The sequence below is a fragment of the Drosophila busckii genome, chromosome X (assembly GCF_011750605.1).
Source record: "Drosophila busckii strain San Diego stock center, stock number 13000-0081.31 chromosome X, ASM1175060v1, whole genome shotgun sequence".
In the NCBI taxonomy this organism is placed as follows: domain Eukaryota; kingdom Metazoa; phylum Arthropoda; class Insecta; order Diptera; family Drosophilidae; genus Drosophila; species Drosophila busckii.
The window spans coordinates 4,332,340-4,355,133 of record NC_046608.1 but is presented as its reverse complement, the minus strand read 5'-3'; the positions used below and the strand labels follow the sequence as shown (position 1 = coordinate 4,355,133).

Sequence of the window (22,794 nt, the reverse complement as noted above, 5' to 3'; positions counted from 1 at the left end):
TCCACCGAAAATGTATTTATAATATAAATAATATTAAATATGTATATAATATCAGGGGTATTAAGCTGATAAAATATTTAGGGTTGCTAGCGCTATCGGGTGGCAGCTAAAGTGTTGCCCTCCAATTTCGATTAAACGCATATTCAAATATGCAATACAACCTTAACTTGCTCGCCCGCTCCACTGACCCAAGTTTACAGGAGAAATTATTTTTTTGAAAAACTTTGCACTCATATTTCTTCTTAGTTATTATTTCTTATATATTTTTGTGTACCCACATTTAAAATGCATATATGTTTGTACTTGTGTACATACATTTTGTTATACCTTCCATGTGTGCACGGCATGACATTAAAATTATAAATTTTTTGTTCGCATTACAATGTCTACAGCAACACGACGTTGACGTGTAGAAGAAGAGGGCACTAGTTATTAGAAGGGTAACTCACGCTTGAGTGTGAGCGAGTACACTATAGTGTGCTTCTAGCTATTAGTGTCAGCTATAAGTATGTTTGTATGTATGTGTGTACATAAGCGATAAATATATGTTTGTATGTGGCGGCAGTGTGTGTGGGATAAAACCAGCAGAAAAACAACAACACAACAGCGCATTGAAGCGCGCTCTGTCGATGACTAATATTTCAGGGCTGCCATATGAACTGTGCGGGGTGTGCCCGTTAACTGAATGATTTTTAAAAAAATAAATGCAACTGGGGGGGTTTTAAGTAGATTCTGCATTTATATAAAATACATTTCCAATCGATTATAATTATATATATACATAAAATGTAATTGTGTATATTTTTTTTTAACTACAATAGATAAACTTGTATACCCAGTCAAGATTTGTAACATGTGCAGTATATGTATGCATATACATACATATGAAGGTACATATAAATATAGCGCACATGAGTAAAGTATATAAAATGAGTGCTTACTATACAAAACATAGAAAATATTATAAAAATTACTTTAGCTTTCGAAGTTGAATTTAAAATTACATTGTCTTTAGCATAACTGCACTTCGAACTTGCCGAATAGCGCGCGCCAACCTGTCGGCGGGGGTTACGCAAAAACCTATCATCAGCATAGATCTCGTCTTGCCACCGCAACCCTGTTTCTGTCTATTAAACCAATTTCATAATGTTGCCTTCAATGCATCTGGCAACCCAGGCAGGCAGTCAGAGGCACAATTTCATATACACACACACGCAAACATAATACATACGAACGGATGTATGCGCGTATGTGTGGTATATACTCATTGTTTGTGTATAAGTGTGCGCCAGAGTGGCCTGCCCGCTTATTTTGTGAGTTGGCAGCGCGCTTAGTTCAGTTGAATTCAGTTGTTATTTTCCCGTCAAACTTACGCTACTGCTACAACTCTGCTGCTCTCTGTTCGTTCGTTCGCTTGCTTTCTATTTGATTTCGTTTTTGTGTTATTAACAAATTTGTTGTTGTATGTGTGTGTACGTGCTCATTTCGAAAATATTCTAACGAAAATGCTCGACAACAACAGGAACTGCAGGGCCAAAAAGAAAGAACGTTGTTGTAACTGCTATAGCAACAATAAGAAACGATAAAAGTTTTTAAAAATTGTATATGAAGATAAGTGAGGCTGCGATTGCAAACGAGTTTTGTTTGTTTGCATTGGGCAAAGCGCGCGCATAATCCGAGTTGCCATCAAGGTGAAACTGCCAACTGGCATTGACTGTTCAATTTAATATAATTTTCCTCAAATTAAGAATAAATAACAAACACAAGGCAAGCTCAAGAGGAAGCTGTAGAAATTGGCGGCGGTTCTCAGTACAAAAAAAAAATCAAAATACCAACTAATCGAAAAGAAGGCAAAGCAGACCAAAAACACACACACGCACTAACACATATACCGCGCGTACACTCAACGTACATAAATACTACGAAAAAAAAACACATACATACGCCCAGCATAGACAAACAAAGGGCAACAGTGTAGCGCTCTCGCTTGCACACACGGCAAAATCATTTGGCGTGGGAGCGAGACGGCATACAGGTGACCAGTGAGTGCCAAATGTCACAAGAAATTACAACACTGCTGTGAAAGAGGAACGGAATAAAAACAACAACAACAACATTAGCCAGCAGCCGTAGGCAGAGCATCAAAAGCTAGCTAGCAAGAAGAAGAAGAAGCACCAAGAGTAATAACATAAACAAACCAAAACAAGTACAAAGCGGGCGCCGGCTACAACTAAAAAAGCAATTTGAAAACATACTCTTCACTCCCCGAAGTCCTAAGCCAAACACAAATGCTAAAATGTTACCTAGCATGCAATCAACGACTGCAATACAGCATAATAACAACAGTTACCTGATGGCAACGGAACAGGAAATATCTCATGTGGAATATGATGTTATAAACTTCTACACAGATGAAAATCCAATTCCAGATGCAACAACCGAACTAACAACAACAACAGCAGTAACAGCAGGAGCGGCAACGCCAACGCAGCGTTGCTCTCGAGTGAGCAGCAACAACAACACATTGCTGGATGTTGTTGTTCACTCGAGATCAGTGCGCGACAGTCACTTGAGGATGCCAACTGTTGGCCATCTGGACGATGCGGAATCCATGGTGACATCTATGGCTAGCAGCAGTCGTTCGCGAGGTGGTGGGAATATTAGCAGCAGGCATCGTACCAAAGACAGTGGCGCCACTGTTAATGCTACACCCACGCTGGGTGTTAATATGCGCGTAACTGGACAGTGCAGTCAAGGAGGTCGCAAATATATGGAGGATCAATTCTCTGTGGCTTATCAGGAGTCGCCGCTTACACATGAACTGGAATACGCTTTCTTTGGCATTTATGATGGGCATGGCGGCACAGAGGCCGCACTCTTTGCCAAAGAGCATCTTATGCTGGAGATTGTTAAGCAGAAACTCTTCTGGTCCGACAATGATGAGGATGTGCTGCGAGCAATACGTGAGGGCTATATAAGCACACATTTCGCCATGTGGCGGGAGCAAGGTGAGTGTTCTGCTTGTGTTCGCATATTAATAATTAATAGCTTCCAAAGTGCATTGCCAGTTGAGCAACAACACAAAACAACAAAAACAAAAGTAGCTTATCGATAAACGATAAAAGATTGCTGAGTGGAATATTCCACAGGCTTGCCTGCCTGTTGTGGCTTTCACTATGACAACGTATTAAAAACTGTGCGTTAGAGTGAGACAACTAGTGAGACAACAGTATAATTAGCAGGTCAACACTTGAGAAGGTTGGCAGGCTAAGTAAATTGTGACGTCACATAAGCTTAAGAAATTAATCCAATTTAAAACAAAAGAGAAAATACGCACACACATACATAATAAAAACATGTAAATATGTTTAAAAAGCTGCAATAATTGCACTGACATTTTTAAACAAATTTGCTACTTTTGTTGCCAGCGCCGGCAGAGCTAAATTAAAAATAGTATGTATATCGAGCTGGCTTATCTAAATCCAAATACATACATACATGTATGTATATCGATTTATCAATATTTACGCAACAACCCTAGCATTGTTAGTAAACACAATTTGTTTGTTTTTGTTGTTGTTTTTGCAGACAAATGGCCTCGCACCGCCAACGGTCACTTGAGCACAGCGGGCACAACGGCCACAGTTGCCTTTATGCGTCGCGAGAAAATCTACATAGGTCATGTGGGCGACTCGGGCATTGTGCTGGGCTATCAGAATCCACACGAGCAACGTTGGCGCGCCAAGCCGCTGACGCGAGATCATAAGCCCGAATCGGTGGCGGAAAAGGCGCGCATACAGCGCTCTGGTGGCCAGGTGGCCATCAAGTCTGGAGTGCCGCGCGTCGTATGGAATCGTCCGCGAGATCCTTTGCATCGTGGGCCCATTAAGCGGCGCACGCTGGTGGATGACATACCATTTTTGGCGGTGGCGCGTTCATTGGGCGATCTATGGAGCTATAATTCGCGTTGCAGAGAGTTCGTGGTTAGTCCCGATCCAGATGTCAAGGTGGTCAAAATTGATCCCGATATGTTTAGGTAAGTGATGCGGCATTTACTAATTGATTTATTTAATCGAAATTAATTTTGGGGTGCAGATGTTTAATCTTTGGCACTGACGGCCTTTGGAATGTGGTGACCGCACAGGAGGCAGTGGATGCTGTGCGTGAAAAGCATGTGATGGGCGAATGTCTGAGCGAGCAGGATTCAATGAATCCCAGCAAGGCGCTGGTGGACAAAGCGCTCAAAACGTGGGCAACTAAAAAGATGCGGGCGGACAATACATCCGTGGTAACTGTGATATTGACGCCATCACTTGGCGGTGGCACAACAATTGCTGGCGAAGGTGATGATGTGGGCATGGATATTGAGAACTATTGCCCTGCTGATGCGGATACTGAAATGAGCACGCAGCGTCTGGAAATGGAGCTGTGCAGTGTTATTGAGGAGAAGGAATATCCGCATGAATTGCCGTATAGTGCTGTGGCCAAGCGCTTCTTGCCACCGGAGCTGTATCGCAACTACAACTACTATGTGGACGAAGTGGAGCAGGTGGAGTACGTTGAGGAGCTGGTGGAGGAGGAGGAGGAGGCAGCGGCGGCGGCGGCAGCAGAGATTGATGAGCAGCAGCAGCTGCATCAAGAGCAAGTGACGGCACATTATAATTTACTGCAGCAAAGCAAATGTTTGCGTAAAACGCTCAGCGCTTGGCAGCAGCGTCAAGAGCCGCAGGAGCAGGTTCTAACAGCGCAGTCAACGTTGGAGATATTTAGCAACAGCAGCAGCAGCAGCAACAACATGGAATTGGAGCAAAACTTTGGCAACTATGTGGGCAGCACGGCAAGTTTTGCTGAGTCATACAATACGCTGCTTAATGAACAGCAGCGTCATCAACAGCAGCAAGAACAACAACAACAACAGCAGCAACAACAGCAGCAATACAATCCGCAGCAGCAGGCACAACAACAGCAACAGTCACAGCAGCAGCAGCGGCAACAAGAACAACAACAACAACAACAACAACAACAGCAGCATAGCATGCAGGAAATATTGCAAGAGCAGCAGCAGTATCAGCAACAGGAGGGCTATTCGCTAACGCAACTGGAAACACGACGCGAGCAACAACAACAACAACAACAGCAGCAGCAGCAGCAGCAACAACAGCAACAGGTTGCCTGCAGCAGCAGCAGCAGATGGTCGCAGCCATCCTATTTGCCGCAGCCAGCAGAGTTGCTAGAGTTGAATGCGCTGCTGCAGCAGGAACGCGCCGAGCAGCAACAGGTGGCGCTGGAGCGAGAGCAACAGCAGCAGCAGCAGCAACAACAACAGCAGCAGCATCAACTATTGCTGGTCGAGGCAAGCAGTTCTAGCTCTAATTCCAGTAACGACTGCATTACACCAACAACAGAGTTTATTTATGAAAGCATGTCACAAATCTGGGGTGAGCCGCTGCCTACACTGCAAGACAATGAGGTTAGCTCGACGCTGCCCAATACGCCCACGGGCACGCCTACAAGCACGCCAACACCAACGCCCACGCTGCCAACAGAACAGCAGCAACAGCAGCAGCTGCCGCTGAAGAGCGAAGCTAAGCAGCAGCAATCGCAAAAGTTGAGCTCGTTGGCACCAAAGCTGCGACGTTATCGCAATGTGCCCAATGAGAATCATCAGCAGACGCGTCGTCGTCAGCTGTTTAAGCATAGCAAGAGCAAGTCCTTCATAGGCGCCAGCGCTGCTGCCATTGTTGCCTACAGCAGCAGCAGCAACAACAACAACAGCAGCAGCAGCAATAATAACAACAGCAGCAGCAGCGGCAATGCTGTTATGCCTAGCAGCAGCAGCAGCAGTGGCGCTGGCAGCAGCAGCCGCAGCAACAGTCGTAGACGCAGCGTTAATGTTGGCGCCGGCAACAACAACAACAGCAGCAGCAGCAGCGTTGGCGTCATGATGACGCGTCGCAGTCACAGTTTAAGCTTAGCCACGGCTGTCGTAAGCAAACGTCAGCTGCGCAGCAGCATTTGTCAGCTATCGCAGCTTGGCAACTTGGATCTAAGCAAACGCACGCTGCGCACGCGCAACATAACAGCAGCAACAGCAACAACAACAACAGCAGCAGCAGCAACAACAGCAGGCGCAGCAACTGCTGCCAGCAGCAGCAATCATAGCAATGCTGCTAGAGCCAATGCAAACTTTGTTAAGCCCGCAGCAGCAGCAACAACACCAACGGCAGCAGCAACAGCAACTGTTGTTGCTAGCACACGTCGCCTGCGTCGCTGCAATGAAGAGCGCGAACAGCGTCGCAGCTTGCGTCGCAACAATCTCAATATCAATCAACAGCTTGGCAGCAACAACAGCAGCAGTGGCGGCGGCGGCAACGGCTCTAGCGCTGGCAGCAATCAATTCAGCAAATCAACACGCCTGCAATCATGCAGCGGCGCCATTGCAGCGCGTCCGCCGCCTTCACCAAAGAAATTGAACGCCGTAGTGCCAACGCTGGCAATCGGCACGCGCGCCTATACTGCGGCGCTGGCAGCGGCTGCTGCTGATTTAAACAAGCGTTGGTCGCTACGCAGCAGCAGCAGCAGCACCAACAACAACAGCAGCAGCAACAGCAACAACAATAACAATGCAATGGCTACACTTGTTACCGCCATTCGTTGCTATAGTGCGCGCAATCGCGCCGCAGCTGCAACGGCAACAACAACGGCAACAACAACAACGAGCACGTCGCGGCGACGCTGATGTGGAGCACGCCCCCAAATTTTCAAGTACAAATACTGCAAGCATTAAAACAGTAGAAATCCTTTAACAAAAAAGCAAAGAAAAAAAATAACGCATATAACTTAAAAAAGTAACAAAGCATTGTGCGACAACAAAAAGAGCAAATTGAGTGACTTCTGTTATATTTAAATAACAACAAAATCAAACACACACACACACACACACACATGCAAACAAACAAACACTCTAAATTTATTGTATATAAACCAATTACTATAACAAAAAAAAACATTTTGCACATCTCTATATAGTATATATATATATTTATAATTGTAAATTAAGTATTGCATCCACTCAAAATTATTAGTTATAAGCGCTTGACAAAATTACACACACACATACACGCGCAGACATATTTAGCTATGTTTAAATTTAGTAATAAAACCAATATATATTAATATATATTTTTTGTAATTGTCCGTTTAAGTTTAACTACATATAATATTTGTGTGTACGCCTCGAGAAACAAAGCTTTATTGATATGAGCGTTATATTGCATACTTTAGAATTAAGCACAATTTTTTTTGTTTTTTTTTTTTTTGCTATCATTTTCATTTTAATTTGTTTAAACTTAAGTCACAAGTATTTATTTATTTAGCCGAAGTCGAGAAGAGATGCTAGTAACCATAATAATAATTGTCAACTATATATCATTTTTGTCATTAGTTTAAACACTTTATTGTGCATTGACCACGAATTATGAACAAAAGCAAAAATATAATTTAAAAAACGTACACAACACGGAACATTTTATGTGGGTTAGCAGCAAAGAAAACATTGCATACTTCAGAGAATTTAAAAAGCAGTTAAGCAGAATTGGCCTTTAACTGCTATCGAACAAATTGTTAACTTGCTTTGCACAATATCGAGCAGCAATTTGACATATTATTTTTTTTTTTCTAAATAAATATAATTGTTACCAACTAATGCAAATGCAACCAAATATAATAAGCCTATTCATTTTGCATTAAATAAAAACATATTTTTACAAACAAACAAGACTTTGTTTATTTTGCATTTCAAATCCTTTAGCGCGCTCAATAAGCAGCTGAGCGGTGTTGCCATTACGATAGCACAGCAGTGCTGTCATGTTATCGTTATCGATTTGGCTGCAATTGTCAAGACAAGTTGTAGTTTAAAATCAGCAAACTTCATTGATCTGTTACATGTCAGACACGCTGAGCATTAATTGCAATAAAGTGAGTTGTTAATAAATAAAATTGCATTTTATCATAAACAATTGTATAAAGGCGCCAAAGTTGCTGTCGCTCATATGTTTTGTGTTTTTCTTCATATGAGCGCGCGCGCTCGCCAGTTTCGTTGTGCATGTGTGTGTGTGTGTGTGCTTGTGTGAATGACAATCGCGTCGTGAGCCAGGCAAAGCCGAAACAACAAAAAAAACTTCTGGCCATTTGCCGACAACAGTTAAGCGCGTTCGTTTCTCTTTCTGCTGCGCGTTTCGCCTGCCTTGCAAGTAAATCATATACTATTTTTTTTGTTGTTGTTGTTATTAATAGTGTGTTGCTCTATGCGTGTGTGAGACAGTGTGTATATTTTTTTTTATTATTATTAACGAGTGAAAATATCCTGTGCTGCTAACAATGCAACTCTTAATTAATTAAAAGCAATGGCAAGTGTAAACAAATAATCCTGGAATGTGCATGTGTTGCTGCTGTTGATGTTACTTTATGCATATGTATGTGTGCGTGTGTGTGTGTGGCAAAGTCTAGCTCAAAAACTTTATGTGCTAAAGGCTGCCAGCTTAAATTTAGTGAAATAGCAATTTTAGTGTTTGTCAATTGATGGGCTGTCAAGTCGCAGTCGTAGTTCTCGACTTTTGCTGCTTGAGACTTAATCCATGCTAGTTGCTGTATGTGTGTGTGTGTGTGTGTGTGTGTGTGTGAATTTTCCACCCCACATCGGTTACAGCTCGGGTCCCGGCTCGCAGCTTCCCTTGAGCCGGATTCTAATGCGGCTGTTGTTGTCGCTCTTAGTTTCAACCCCCCTTCGGGCAATGTCTTAAAACGTGTTTCAAAACTGGGTGGCTTACAGCTTGTATGTATATGTGTGTGTCGGCGCGCTTGTATGTGTGTGTCTGTTTCTGTTGAATTGTTGCTGTGGCGCATTATCCTTGGCTGCGCTTTGTGCGAGTTTTCGCCGTTATGACATCAACACAAGCTTTGGCTTCAGCGCTCCCTTGCGCTCGCTGTCTCTCTCTCTCTCACACACACACACACACACACACACACTATCGCTCACTCGCTGTTTAATACTATAGCGAGCTTTGTCCTTTTAAAGCTCGTGGCTTGGCCTTGCTCGCTGCTGCGTTTTGAGCCAAACGTTCTTAGTTGTCAAAGCGGGATTTGTTGTTGCTTTATTACAAAATTAATTGCTATTGATTTGTTGCAGTGCAAAACAATTTTAGCTTAACTTATTTATTACTTACAAGGCGCGTGGCTGCAACACATGCAACTCACACACACCACACACACACACGCATTTATAGATATTTCATTGCATTCTAAATTTGTAACTTTGGCTTTTGGGGCACACACACATAAAAATAAGCTGTAGTATAAAAACTAAAGAAAGAAATACACATGATCGGTTTACCTATACAGCTACGCCCTCATATACAAAGCATACACACACACACACACACACATGCATATATATATATCTAAACTATAGCTAGCTCTATCACACCTAATGGCGCAACTCAAGATTTGAGCATTGGCAGCGTTCAAACCATTGCGAGGGCAAAAGAACTTTAGTTTTTTTTTTGTTTTTGTTTTTATGATGCTTTTGCCTAAAAATATCCACGCTGATCATCATTCTGAGTTGGACTCGCGTTGCTTTTGCTGCTTTCAGGCCACTTTACGTGGGCTAAAAACGCACAGTGTCCATGCTCTATATAGACATAGTTTGAAAATTCAAAAGCTCACTTCACACATATCAGTTTACGTTATGCTGGCCTAGAGGATCGTAGCAAGTAACTGTAAGCTTAGAAACATTTAATATTATTAGAAATAGCACAATAATTGGCTTGGGTTTAGCTTAAACAGGCTGCATTAATGTTAGTACAATGTTTAAATTGTTAGTTAATAATTTAGCTATTGCTATTTAGACTTGAATTTTCCAATTTTAAACAGTTTTATACTTGCAATTTAGCAATGTTGCTATAGCTAAAGAACTAACTTAGCATATTTTACATTTTTCTTAGCATTTAATTTTAAAATTCTCTAAAATGAGGCTTGGAATTTAGCGTACTATAGATCTATACTAAAAGTAAGAGTCTTGGTTTATATTTCAAACACAAAGTCTAATTTGTTGTTATTTTATACATTAATTTAGGTACAGCTAAAAAATCTTAAATATTTTTTCAAACATTTTGCAAAATAAAAATTTGCTTATATTTATGTTCTTAGTATCTGAAATTTTGGGGAATTGCAGTTCAAAACTAACTAAAGAATAAATTACAAAACTGTATTAAACTTCAATTGAAATAAACAGAATTGAACAAACAGCTTAAGAGTTAAAAGTTGACTAACTTCAGTTACGATTAGATGTTATATCAAGTTTTAGTTTTAATCAACGAAGATCACTTTGTGCATAGAAAATAAAAATTTCTAGCGCAGCAGCAAAACTTAAAAACAAAAACTATATATAAAACTTAGAGGCAAAGGCAGCAGCTAGCGTTAAGTTTAGCATGTTGCTGTCTCGCTCTAACGCTCGGGCGCTCTCTCTCTCACTCAGACACTTAGCGCTAGGTGAGGCGAACCCCATGCGTGGTTAGAGGGCCCAAAGCTTGCCCATAGTTGTGTTTATTTTTGGCTTGGGCCATTTATAGCGCTCATTTCAGCGCTCGCCTAGGCTATAGCTATCTCTGTCTAGCCGACTCGGCTCGGCTCTAATGCAGCCACATAGGATGTATATACAATTGCATGTGTGTGTGTGTGTGTGTGTGTGTATCTAACAGAGTTAAGTTCAATTACCTTAAAATGGATTAAACAAACAGACAAACGGGAAACTGTTATCAAGCACACATACAAACAAACACACACACACACAGCAGACGCAGGCGCGCAGAGCTAAGTGAGTGTGCGTGTTGTCGCTTCTGATCCCAACTTTTCCCCAGTTTGATTGTTGATGCTGCCAAAAATAAATTTGAACTCACTACTGGCAAAGAAGAATAACCAACGCATTGCCAACACACCTCGCAGCCCTCGTCCCCCCACACTCACATGCGCGCAGCCCTTGTTTAAATTCGAGGCGCGCTCAAGTGCGCAAGAGAATGAAAAACAACAGAAAAAAAAAATGCAAGACGCTTGCGACTTTTGTTTATAAAAAGCCAGACAAGACAAAGAAACGCAGCGAGAGCGAGACAGCGTTCAGTGTGTGAGTGAGAGCGCGTTTTGAGCAAGAGTCATCCCCAAAATATAAAAAAAAATATGCTAAGGGGGGCGGCGTTCATGACGCAATGTCTACGTGCCGACCTCATTAGTTTCGAGTTTCCCAATCCACAAAAAAAGAAAGAAAAACTAAAAACAATCAAGCGCAGGCATTTCAAATTTTCATGAAAAACTTGCACGGCTGCCACAAATTTTTCAACATAATTTTCTCGAGATCAGAAAGCTTAAACTCTAGCCATACAAACAGATATATATATATATATAGCGAGCGTCTATATATGTTATATACATATAGCCCCAGCCCACAAGCGATCCTCTCTCTGCCGTCGTTTGCGCCTCAACGCGTCGTCGTCTCATCCGCGTCTATTTATAAAGTCCAAAAACAAAATCCGAATCAGTTTGTTTGTAAGCAATACAGCTGCCCCTAAGAGTTGCCAGGTTTTGTAAAGTACAGTTAGCAGCTGAAATGCACTAGGCTTAGGCCATGGATTGAGAGCGAAACTTAAAGCTGCAGCTAGGTCTAAGCCAGGCTTTAAACGCTGCTAGCCACACTTTGGTATAAGCCAAATTGCATTTTAGCGCATGGCCTCATGCAATTGGAATTTGTTACTTGGCCAAAAATGTTTACAATAATTAATTTTCTCAGTCTGTACTTGCATATAAACAAAAAAAAAAAAAAAAAGAATCGCTGAGCATTTTCTTTCGCTCATGAAGCTGCGATCTCTTGCGCTCGCGCTGCTGCTCACTGTTGCTCACACATTCTTTTGAACTTTTGGTTGGAAAATTGCCAAAACCTCATGGCGCTTTTGGTTTTCAAACGACTCGACCCCCAATTGCCTGGCTAGAGGTAATGGCAGTGCGAGCGAGTTGGCAATAGCTTGCAACAGCGCTGGCGGCAGCGAATGCGCCGTTGGCTGCTGCTGTTGCTCAGCTCGTGGCCAACAGGCTGCGTTGGCTGCTCGGCCGCTCGTAGCGCTCGGGCCGGGCCCGGGCCGGGTCGAGTCAGTTGTCTGAATTCAGTTTTTAGTATTCAATTGGACTGCGACTGCGACTATTTCGATCGCGACGAGCAAGCAACAAAATCCCGACAAACGGATCGAAAGAGAGAGAGAGCGAGAGCGAGCAAGAGAGAGAGAGAGAGAGAGAGGGTAAAACGCTTGTGTTCGCGCTTTGCGCTTTTCAGCATTTTCCGCTTATATGTATATATAACATATATAGATTTAGCTAATTGGACGAGCAGCAAATAAGCAAACTCATGTAGGAATTGCACTGCGCACTGCTTGCTTTAGCTACTTTGTAGCTATAAAGCTAAAGCTTAGCTTGAAACACACGCTCAATTGAGCATAAGCTAAGCTCAGCGAGAAGAGCGAGTGAGCGCTCGCTCAGCAACAAGTGCGTCAACAATTCAACAAAGTTTGTGAGTCAGCGTATTGGTAACCAAAAAAAACAGAAAAAAAGAGACAGACTATTTATTTATTAGATCAAAGTGTGTGTTAGGGGGGGTGGGCGCTGAATTGACTGCATTTGCGCACATAGTATATTATGCTTGTGTGTATGGAGCCACAAGCTCACCTTTAAGGCGATAAGATAAAGCTTCGACACAGATTAGATATTAGGCGAGAACCTGGAACCAAAGCATGAGTTGTGCTTCTGCCGATGAGCGCGAGCAAAGCTTCACTGCCGCGCATTATCTCCAATGAAGCGAAAAGAGTCGCAGGCTTACAAAAAGTTTGTGCTCTAGTTTTCAATAGTAAAAATTCTCAGTCTGTTGTCTGCTTTGTGTATTTTATATATATATGAGTGTGTGTGTGTGTGTGTGTAGTCTGTTGCTTGTTTACGATTTGTCTAACGTATTTCGTTCTATGTATTTTTAATTTTAGTCCAAGGTTTGAAACAACAACGCCGCCGCCGCCACCGCCTCCTCCTCAACTATAAACGTAATCAAACCAACAAAGAAAGCGCACAACGCAGAAACAAAGTCTTCAATCACAACAAGCGTACAAGAAAGCGAAAGAGAGCACAAGAGAGCGCCCACATTTAGTTATATACACAGCCAGCCAGTAGAGCGCGCGCTATACAACAAATTACGCATACGCCGCATTAGCCTGCCAAAATATTTGAAAGTAAATCAAATAATAATAACAGACAACTGAGCGCGCCGAGCTATAAAATATATATTCTAACCAAAAAAAAGAAAAAACTCACCTCAATTCGGTGTTAACTGACGCAGCTGCATGGGCCAACCAGAGCATTGAGCATTATATATATACAAACGCTCACACTCACACTCACACTAGTGCTGCCGCCCGCTCGCCCCCGCTCAACCCAAAAATAGCAACAGCAACTGCAGCAGCAGTCCATAGGCCATAAGAAGCCTTCAAAACCACCGTGCATTGGGGCGTGGTGCAGAGATTTTCAAACTGTAGCCGGCTAAATATTCAGGTGAGCGCCATTTTCCTAAACTAGACATATAGACTTCAATTTATAAAGTTGCTGAAATTGAAACATTTTAAGGTCCAAGCTCATTTATTTATGCAATAGTTTGAAAATATTAAAATAATTTGATATTCAATGTAGAGCTTTTGGCTTAAAACTGTGCTAAATTCATTTCATATATTTTTCAAGATTTTTTAAGCTTAGCACTTTTCATAAATTTGTTGCAATTGATTCTATTTGATTGTTATAAAATGAATTTGCTTATTTCTGACTGCTAATTGTTTAGAATTAATTTCTTATATATTTTGAAACTCATTGCAATTTAGCTGCAGTAGCAAAAATTTGAAAGATTTTTTTTTGGTGTATATAGATTAAATTTTATTTGATAACACTGCAGAACTTTAGCAATTATAAGCACAGTTTATTTTATTGATTTTTCACTTTATGAGCAAATTAATTAGCTGTGACTAATAGCTAAAGTATAAAACTAAAACAACTGACAAATTCTGATAAACGTATAAACTGTCAAGTCTAACTTTCAATACGCTTTATAGCTCACACATACACACACACAACTCTATGTGCTTCACTTGCTGGCTTTTGGCCATTCTTATCAAAGAGCCAACAAACGTTTGCAACCTAAAGCTCGCTCAACTTACAGTAGACCACAAACAAAATATGAACTATATATATATATATATATATATATATATATATACACATACTATATCTATTGTTTACTTGTATATGTAAATAGTTCTGGCTAAGCTAGCACGAGGCTAAGTCAATGATAATACCAACAAAACAAATTTTTGCTTTGAAAGTTGAATACATTATAACAAGTTCCCTCACATTGGTGAAACTAAAAATTTACACCAATCACCAATAAATTCACCAAGTTGCGTCTGCTTTACTTCTTAGTCCAAAACAATAGCCGAGAATTCGTTTGTTTAGCTAAAAGTAGCAGTAATTTTTATTCATAACAAGCGTTGGTGAATTGTTGAGTTGCTTAAAAATCAACAATTACTAGCATTGCTTTTCAAAATAAATTTCAAAGTGTGCAACAAGTTAAAAATTATTTTGCTGCTTATATAAAAGCAGTAATATTTTTTTTTTTTTTTATCTAAATTGAAGTAAAAATTTATAACAAGAGCTCAACAATTTCTACAAAATTAAAGTGCAAACAAATCAACAATAATTCATTTATTTTGTTTAAATTATAACTATGCATTCAAATTTACAAAAATTAATTAATAAATATTAGAAATAAATTATTCAATTAATTAATTTAGCAATATTTACAATAATTAAATGAAATAAAATAGCAAGAGCTCAACAATTTGAACAAATTGTATTTAGAAAATTGTAGAAATGTTTATTAGTAAACAAATTGAAATGCAAGCAAAACGTTGAACAAAGAAGTCATCAATTATAACTAAGCATTCAAATTTATACAAATTAAATTATATTTTATTAAATAATTAATTCATTTAGCAAGCGCCAAAGATTGTTTGAGCTGCCGATTTGTAACAATTTTTTTTTTGAAAAGATCACAACAGAAATTGAGAAATGATAAAGCCAGTGTTGTAACTGTAACGCTTGTGTAATAAACACACACATACATATACATAATATGCATTTGCACACAAGCGCATTTTCAATATTGAGAGAGAGAGAGCGTGAGAGAGAGTTCTAAATATTTCATACGCATTGAATCAAGCGACTGTTTGGAGCAGTTGAAAACACTTTGCCGCCCTTTCGACTCCCCCCCGCACACACACACACACACAGCTATACGAGGGGGGCGCGCGTTTTTTTATCAGTGGCTTATCAGTAAATAATTCCACCTGTTCCGCCAGTTAAAACATAGCGAGGGTGCAATCGACGCATGGTGCGGGTTATTGACGAAGGGGTCGCTATTTGGAGTAGCGCTTAAGTATGTCGTCTCTCTCTCTCTCTCTCTCTCTTTACGTGTGTGTAAAGATAACTTCGAGTCAGGTGCCGTTTTGAAGCTTCAGGTAAGCCGCATACACTTGCATTTACACATATATATATATATCTGTTGAGCCACTTGCATATGTGTGTGTATTATATGCACATAGATTTAAGTATTTGTAGTTGAAAAATTTTCAGTGTTTGCATTGCTCAGCAGAAAGCCATTGCCTAGAAGCCTACAAGCGCTTGGGCTCATTGTCAACTGGATTTCATAGATAACAAACACCAACAACACCAACACCAACACCAATACATAAACACCACACACAGTCTGCAATTCAGTTGGGTTTTTGTATTTTCCGTTTAATCTTATCTTAAAACTTGAGTCGACATCGCTGACGCTTTATACAGCTCACTCCACACACTCTTGGGTAGCATATACAAATATATACATATATGTTATATATGTTCTATATATAACAGATATATATATATAGGAAGTGAGACCAACACCATGTTCGACAAAGTCTTTCTTCGCTTATGCGCGTTCTACAACAAAATGCAAGTTGCATATCCTTTTAAAAGTTTAATATGCTGCCAGCAATCAAAGCGAGCTTTATTAGTACTATAATTTATTTAAACAAATTAATTACAATTGTAATATTTAGTAGAAGAAGTCCAATGTTTGTATGCCTTAAGCTTTGCTTTAAAATAGAATTAGAATAGCATAGATGTATAAGAGCGTCTTTAAATTTAAGATCTTATATTATTTTAGCAATTGTAGTTTTCTTTTTAATATATAGCTTCTTATAAAGTCGGTTTCTCATAAGATTTTGTCTTAGAATCTATAACTCTTACTCTAAAATATGCAAATTTAAAGCTTTGCTATTTTAATTTATTTTTTATTTATCAGTCACACTTAGCTAAAGTTATTGTTTTTGAATTTGTTATCTAATCATTACAGTTACAAATATATGTTTTGATATTTGTTGTCAGTTAATTAAAACCACGACTATTTGTTTATTAATGCTGCATATTATTTATTTATTAATGCAGCCTAAGGTCAGCAGAAACTAAATAGTTTAGCTTGGCGCTTTGATCGGTGCATAGAATAATTGAACTAAATTTTTTTTTGTGTTTTTGCGCTGCATAACAAACAAAAATATTATTACGCGATCGAGTGTACTGCAAGATTCTTGGAGATTATATATACACAATATATATATATATATGTGTGTGTGTGTGTGTGTGTGTGTGTGTATTTTGCATCTCTATTTACATCCACGCTGCTGCTGCTGGTGCCCACGTCAGTCTTCAGTTTAGTGCGCTCAGCTCTTCGTTTCTTCGCTGCTGCAGTCGACGTCGCAGCCGTCGTCAACCCTTACTTAGTAGCTGCTGCGCTTAAAACTGAAACTGTGGGTGTGCGGGCGGCCGAACTCCAGCATTGAGTTGCGCTTGTCGCGCTCTCTACCTCTTGCACGCTCTTTCGCTATGTGTCTGTGTGTGTGTGTGTGTGTACATTGCATTTATTTATAAACTGCGCTCATTGTTTTTGCCCCACACGCGGCTTTAGTTGCTCTGCATACGTTTGCCTCCTGTTTGGAATAAAAAAGAAGAAGAATATAAAAAAGCAGAAGAAGCAGCAGCAGCAAGCAACAGCAGCAAGCCTCGCTCTTTGGTTTAGAGTGGAGCTCGCTTGCACTCGCGCTCTCCGTTATGGTGTATGCTCGCTCTCGCTCGCTCACACATGCGCTCAGCTTGGATGGCAGCAGCAGCGCGTCATTCGTTAGCGTCGCTGCCATTGCGTTCTGTGCGCTGCTACGAGCTCTGCTGTGTGTGGGGTTGTTGTTGTAAACTCGGTTTCAAGCTTTAATTACGTCTCATACATACAAGCAAAAGCAAAACGTACAACGACGCTCGCTTCGCAGTCAGCGTGCAAACAGACGGACTCATTCAAACTCAGGCCCCAGCTGTGTCACATGTATAAGAGTGTGTGTGTGTGTGTGTGTGTCGCTGTCGGTGTGTGCGTTCTATGCGGGGCCGTATGGCTGGGCTGTTGCTGTTGGCCTGCGCGGTATTCCTATTTTTGTTTGCTTGCCATCGTTGTTGTTGTTGTTGTTGGGCAACGGTACTTTTGAGCGCCAGCCATTATTTGCTCGAATTCAGTCAAGCTTTGTGCTTCGTTGCTGCCGCTCGCGAAGTTATCGCGTCGCCGTCGCCGTCCCGTTAACTGCAGCAGCCCACAAAAAAAAAAAAAAAACAAAAAACGTAACCTAAGCTCAACGTAACAAGCCACCCTACCACCCACTGTTTGCACTATTCAAATTGTGTGTGTGTGTGTGCCTGTCTGTGTGTGTTTGCTTCGTTTTACGTTCAAGCTCTGCCCGGCTTTAGCCGCTGTCTCCAAAGCGTGAGTATTATTAATAAATACAAACATGTGTGCGCTTCACTCTCTCGCTCTCACTTTGCCGCGTGTGTGCGTTGGCACGTTAATCTCCAATTGAGATTAGATATAATGTTACGCCGCCACACACACACACACACGCACACATTATTGTTTTTAAATATGCGCCTGCATATTTAGCAAACATATGTTGTGAAGCTTGCAAGCTTGGCTTCGGTTTTTAAAGCTTTCAAAGCTTGCAGCTTGAACTTAAACTCGGACTTTTAACCCCTTCTTAGCTTCAAGCAATCGATAAAAGCTCTGACGCCGCTGCTTATCAATAGAAACTACAAAATACATTTAATTGGAAATAAAGTCACATGTTTGTCTGCGTGTGTGTGTGAGTTCAGCTTAGACGCCAATCAAGGCTAACGGCGCTTGTTGCTGGCTTTGACAGGAGCATGTGTGGGCTGCTGGCTCTGAGGGTGGCTGTCAGTCCAACTGCGTCGCTAGCTTATCTTACTTAAGCCCCACACCCAACACACACACATACACATGCAGACACACACACACATACAGCTATATATCGCGTTATCAATAATCGCTGAGCGCTGTTCGCGGCATAAAAGAGTTAAGCACTTTTTTTTTTTGTTTTTCTTGTTTTTCTTTTACATTGTCACTTGTTTTGATTTTGTATTTCTTTTAACTTGGCTGCTTGTTGTTGTCTTTCTTTATTATTAAAAGCACAAATATCTGCCGCATTTACTGCTTTTCAATTGCGCTGGGTCAGTTTATAAACAAATACACACCAATATATATTTATAAATTATTTTATTTAAATAGCAATATTTGTTTTATTTTTTATTTAGCTTATTACAAAGTTAAGGCTTAAGTTAGATATTTAAATTGCTGATTTAATTTATCAAACTTATGGCATAAATAAATTATTTATTAACTTAAAAAAATATAAAAAAATAATTTTATAAGCAATAAAGTTAGAAGAAATGCGTTAAGAATGAAGAATAAAAAATAAGTAACAAATTAATAAAAGTTACTTGGTCTCATACTGTCGGTTGTGCCTATAGAAAATATAACTCTTATGATTTAGTTCAATAAATAGAATATTTATGAATATATATACATATATGAACATATATATACATATATGAATGCTTACATAAATTCTATATACAGGGTCTCGCGCTGTCGGTTGTGCCCATAGCAATTGTAAATCCAGACGCTGTGGATTAAGTATGCTACCAAATTATGTTAAATAAATAGAATATTTTCGAATATATATAAAGGGATGAAATTCTTATGCTAATTCCTATTTAAAGGGTCTCATTCTGTCGGTTGTATCATAGCAAATATAATTTGTATTAAACTTTAAATATACAATTTAGTTGAATAAATGCAAATGCAATGCAGCTTACAGAGTCTTACACAGTCGGTTGTGCCATAAATTAATTATTTTCTTTGATTTTTCTTTTCGTGCAGCTTCAAGACGTCTTGCAAACGGCTAAAAATGGAGAAGACTCCCCGTTATACGCAACGGGAGCGCAACATGGTGCTCGGGTATGCGGCCCAGTACAAGGATGTGATCGAGAACAAGCGCACGGATGCGGAATCGAATCGCAAAAAGGACGAGGTCTGGCTGCAAATCGCCAAGGAGTTCAATGGCAAGGTCTATCATCAGCGCAGTGCCAAACAATTGCGACAGCTGTACAAAAATATGAAGCTGCTGCTCAAAAAGGATCTGTGCGGCGATGATAAGGGAAATCGCAGCTTTATGGATCTATTGAATACGCTCTCGCAGCAGGACTCGGTGGCGCAATATATAGCAGAGCAAATGTCGCCCGATGGCGCCGGCACTGGCAGCCAAGTGGCGCTCAATGGACGCCATTTGGGCGATGATGACTACGAGGACTCCAAGGTGAGTATTAGCGGCCACGACTCGTAGCACCAAAACTAAAAACTGCATTTGATTTTAGCCACATGTATACGAGGGCATGGATACAGACATAATATTGATCAAATCGGAAACTATAAGCGACAATGAGCAGACAGAGAATGGCATGGATTGCATGGATGATGACGACGATGATGATTGTCCCAGTCCTAAGGCACCCGAAGTGTGCCTGGAGGAGGAGGATGAGGTGCTGTATGCTACAGATCGTCGCCAGCAATCCTTGCCCAGCATCAACAGCAGCAATCTGGCCAGCGATCCGCTGCCACGCGCCGCCAGCTCGCCCGTCTGCTCCAACAAAACGTCCAGCTCCAGTGGCGGCAGCTACATGTCCATGCCCAAGGCGGACATAACGCTCACGACAGTGGGCAACATACGCGTCGGTGCCTTTGCCAATATAAACAAAACGCTGCAGAATGGCGCTGTAAGCAGCAGCAACAGCAACAACAACAATAACAACAACAGCAGCAGCAGCAACAACAGCAATGGCAGCTTAGCTATACCGCTGACTGCGGAGCAACTGCAGCAGCATATGCTGCTCAATGGCCTGGGCTTGTCGGCAGTGCAACATGCGCCTGCATTGCAAGCAAGCAGCAGCGGCAACAACAACAACAACAACAACAACAACAGCAGCAGCAGCAACAATACGCGCCTGGGCACGCCCACGCTGCAGCTGCCGCGACTGCAACGTGCGCAGCAAGCGGCTGCAACAAATGGCAGCAACAGCGCTGCAGCAGCGGTGCCATTGCTGCTGAGCTTGCAACAAAGTCGCGACAAGCTGCAGCAGCAACATACGCATGCCAGCATGCCAACAGTTAATCTAAATGGCTACAATGGCTACAACAACAACAACAACAACAATAGCAGTAACAACAATAATAATAATAACAACAACAGCAGCAGTAGCCATCATAACAGCAGCGGCAATCACAACAACAGCAGCAGCAGCAGTCACAACAACAGCAGCCACAACAACAACAATCACAACAACAACAGCAGCAGCAGCTCACGTGGGCAGCATAATGAGTATATGATGACTTTGGCTGTCGAGGAGCGCAAGCGCAAGATTGAGCTGCTGAATGCGCAAATCGAGTATTGGCAAACGTTGACCAAGAAACTGGACGCGCAATCCGGACATTATCCAAATCCAGCGTGCCTTTGTCACTTTCCCGGCAGCAATGTGCTAAACGCAGGCGTCAATGTCAGCGCTGCCGCCGCCTCCAATGTCAGCGCTGTGAATGCGATGCAAACGCAGTCAAGCAGCAGCTAGTCCGCAGCCAGCGATTATGATGACGATGACGATGACGATGGTGGAGGAGGAGAAGCAGCAGCAGAAGCAGCAGCAACACCAAGCTACGATGCTGGCGACAGCGATAGTACGCACGATGTTGTTGACGTCACCAGCTGCAGCAGTCGCAGCATACGCAGCAACAAAAGCAACAGCGACAGCGACATCATCTCCATTGTTGACATAGATAATGAAATTGATTGTATTGACATAGCTGACGATGATGATGATGATGATGATGATGAGAATGAGGATGATGATGAGGATGATTCTGATGCTGAGCTTGTGGAATTGCTGTCGCCGCATCTGCCAGCAACCGAATTGCTGCATGTTGAATTGCAAGCAATGGAGCCCATCAGCGACTTGATGCTGCCAGACTTTGAGTTTGACTCGGATAATTTGCTTAGGGATGTAAAAGTTGTAGGCGGCCTAACTCCACCCACGCCCATATCGACAGCGGCATCCTCCACCAGCATCGTCTCGACAGCAACGTCAACGCCAACGCCATCACCATCGCCATCGCCATCGCCGTCGCCATCGTTATCGCCCATACCTGCCAAACGCGCCAAGCGCAATGGCGCTTGGAGAAATGTGCCCATGCTGCCGGCAGAGGCAGCATCAGCGCTGCTGCTGCAAGTCGTACAGCAACAACAACAGCAACTAGACCAACAACAACAACAACAAGAACGTCAGTCACCCACGTGAACTTAAGCCTTAGTCTTTAAACTTACTATCTATTTTTTTTTCTATAGCTACTAGTCTAGCATGTTAATTTCTCTTCACTGTTTACTTTGCCACAATAATTATTATCGTTAATTGCCATCATTAATTTCTTGTTAACTCTAGCTTACTAATTATGCCTTACTTTATATTTTATATATTTATTTATCGTATACCTTAGTTTTGTCTGTGCCAAACAATTGTCTAAGAGTCTGTAATTATTATTACTTATCGTTTTTTTTTTTGCCTTTTAGTTTTTACAGCTCAACCAAAATTTTGTTTGCCATTCAACGCAAAGCTTGCCAAATTTTATTTCTAAGTTTTTATTTATTATTTATGAGATTAAGTTTTTTTTTTTTTGTTCTATGCTGCAAACCAAATGAATTATGCAACGAAGGCCCAAAAAGAAATAGTTTTCATTTATGTCATTATGTACATTTAACTTAAATTACGTTACTTCGCTGAATTGTCATGTAGATAAAACATAAAACAATTTACAACAAACAAAATATAACTGTACAAATGTGGTTCCTAATCTAGTCCTTAAAAACAAAAAGAAAAACTAAACTGTTTGAATTGAAAAAGAAGAAGAAAACAAAAAGAAGTGAAATTGTTATGCGTATTTTTTTTTATATATGTGTAAATTTACAAAAAACAAAAAAAAAACAACAAAAATATTTATATGCAAATGGCCCCAGACCCAAAACCCTCCAAAGAACTGTAGCTAATTTTAATGTACTTAATATTAAAACAATAACATAATTATATATACATATATAATATAACACAGGCAACCTTATCCCCAGTTACTAGTATATATAGCCTATGAGAGTGTGTGTTGCTAGTCACCGCTGCATAACTGTATTCTTTAGTCTA

At 40.9% G+C, this 22,794-nt stretch overlaps 2 protein-coding genes across 2 annotated transcripts; both read left to right on the top strand.

Moving 5' to 3' along the window:
• Positions 1-1,374: 1,374 nt before the first annotated feature.
• Positions 1,375-6,971, top strand: LOC108604933. The gene is given in 5 exon segments (XM_033294386.1): positions 1,375-3,008; positions 3,589-4,036; positions 4,096-4,883; positions 4,922-5,024; positions 5,026-6,971. Coding segments are annotated over 5 exon segments (3,765 nt in total). The 5' UTR covers positions 1,375-2,296; the 3' UTR covers positions 6,740-6,971.
• Positions 6,972-12,307: 5,336 nt separating this feature from the next.
• Positions 12,308-21,205, top strand: LOC108604934 (SWI5-dependent HO expression protein 3). Its single transcript, XM_033294368.1, has 5 exons — positions 12,308-12,338; positions 13,071-13,632; positions 19,442-19,877; positions 19,936-20,817; positions 20,851-21,205. Exons 3-5 carry the CDS (start codon positions 19,470-19,472, stop codon positions 21,178-21,180), a joined length of 1,620 nt encoding a protein of 539 aa, XP_033150259.1. The 5' UTR covers positions 12,308-12,338; positions 13,071-13,632; positions 19,442-19,469; the 3' UTR covers positions 21,181-21,205.
• Positions 21,206-22,794: the final 1,589 nt, after the last annotated feature.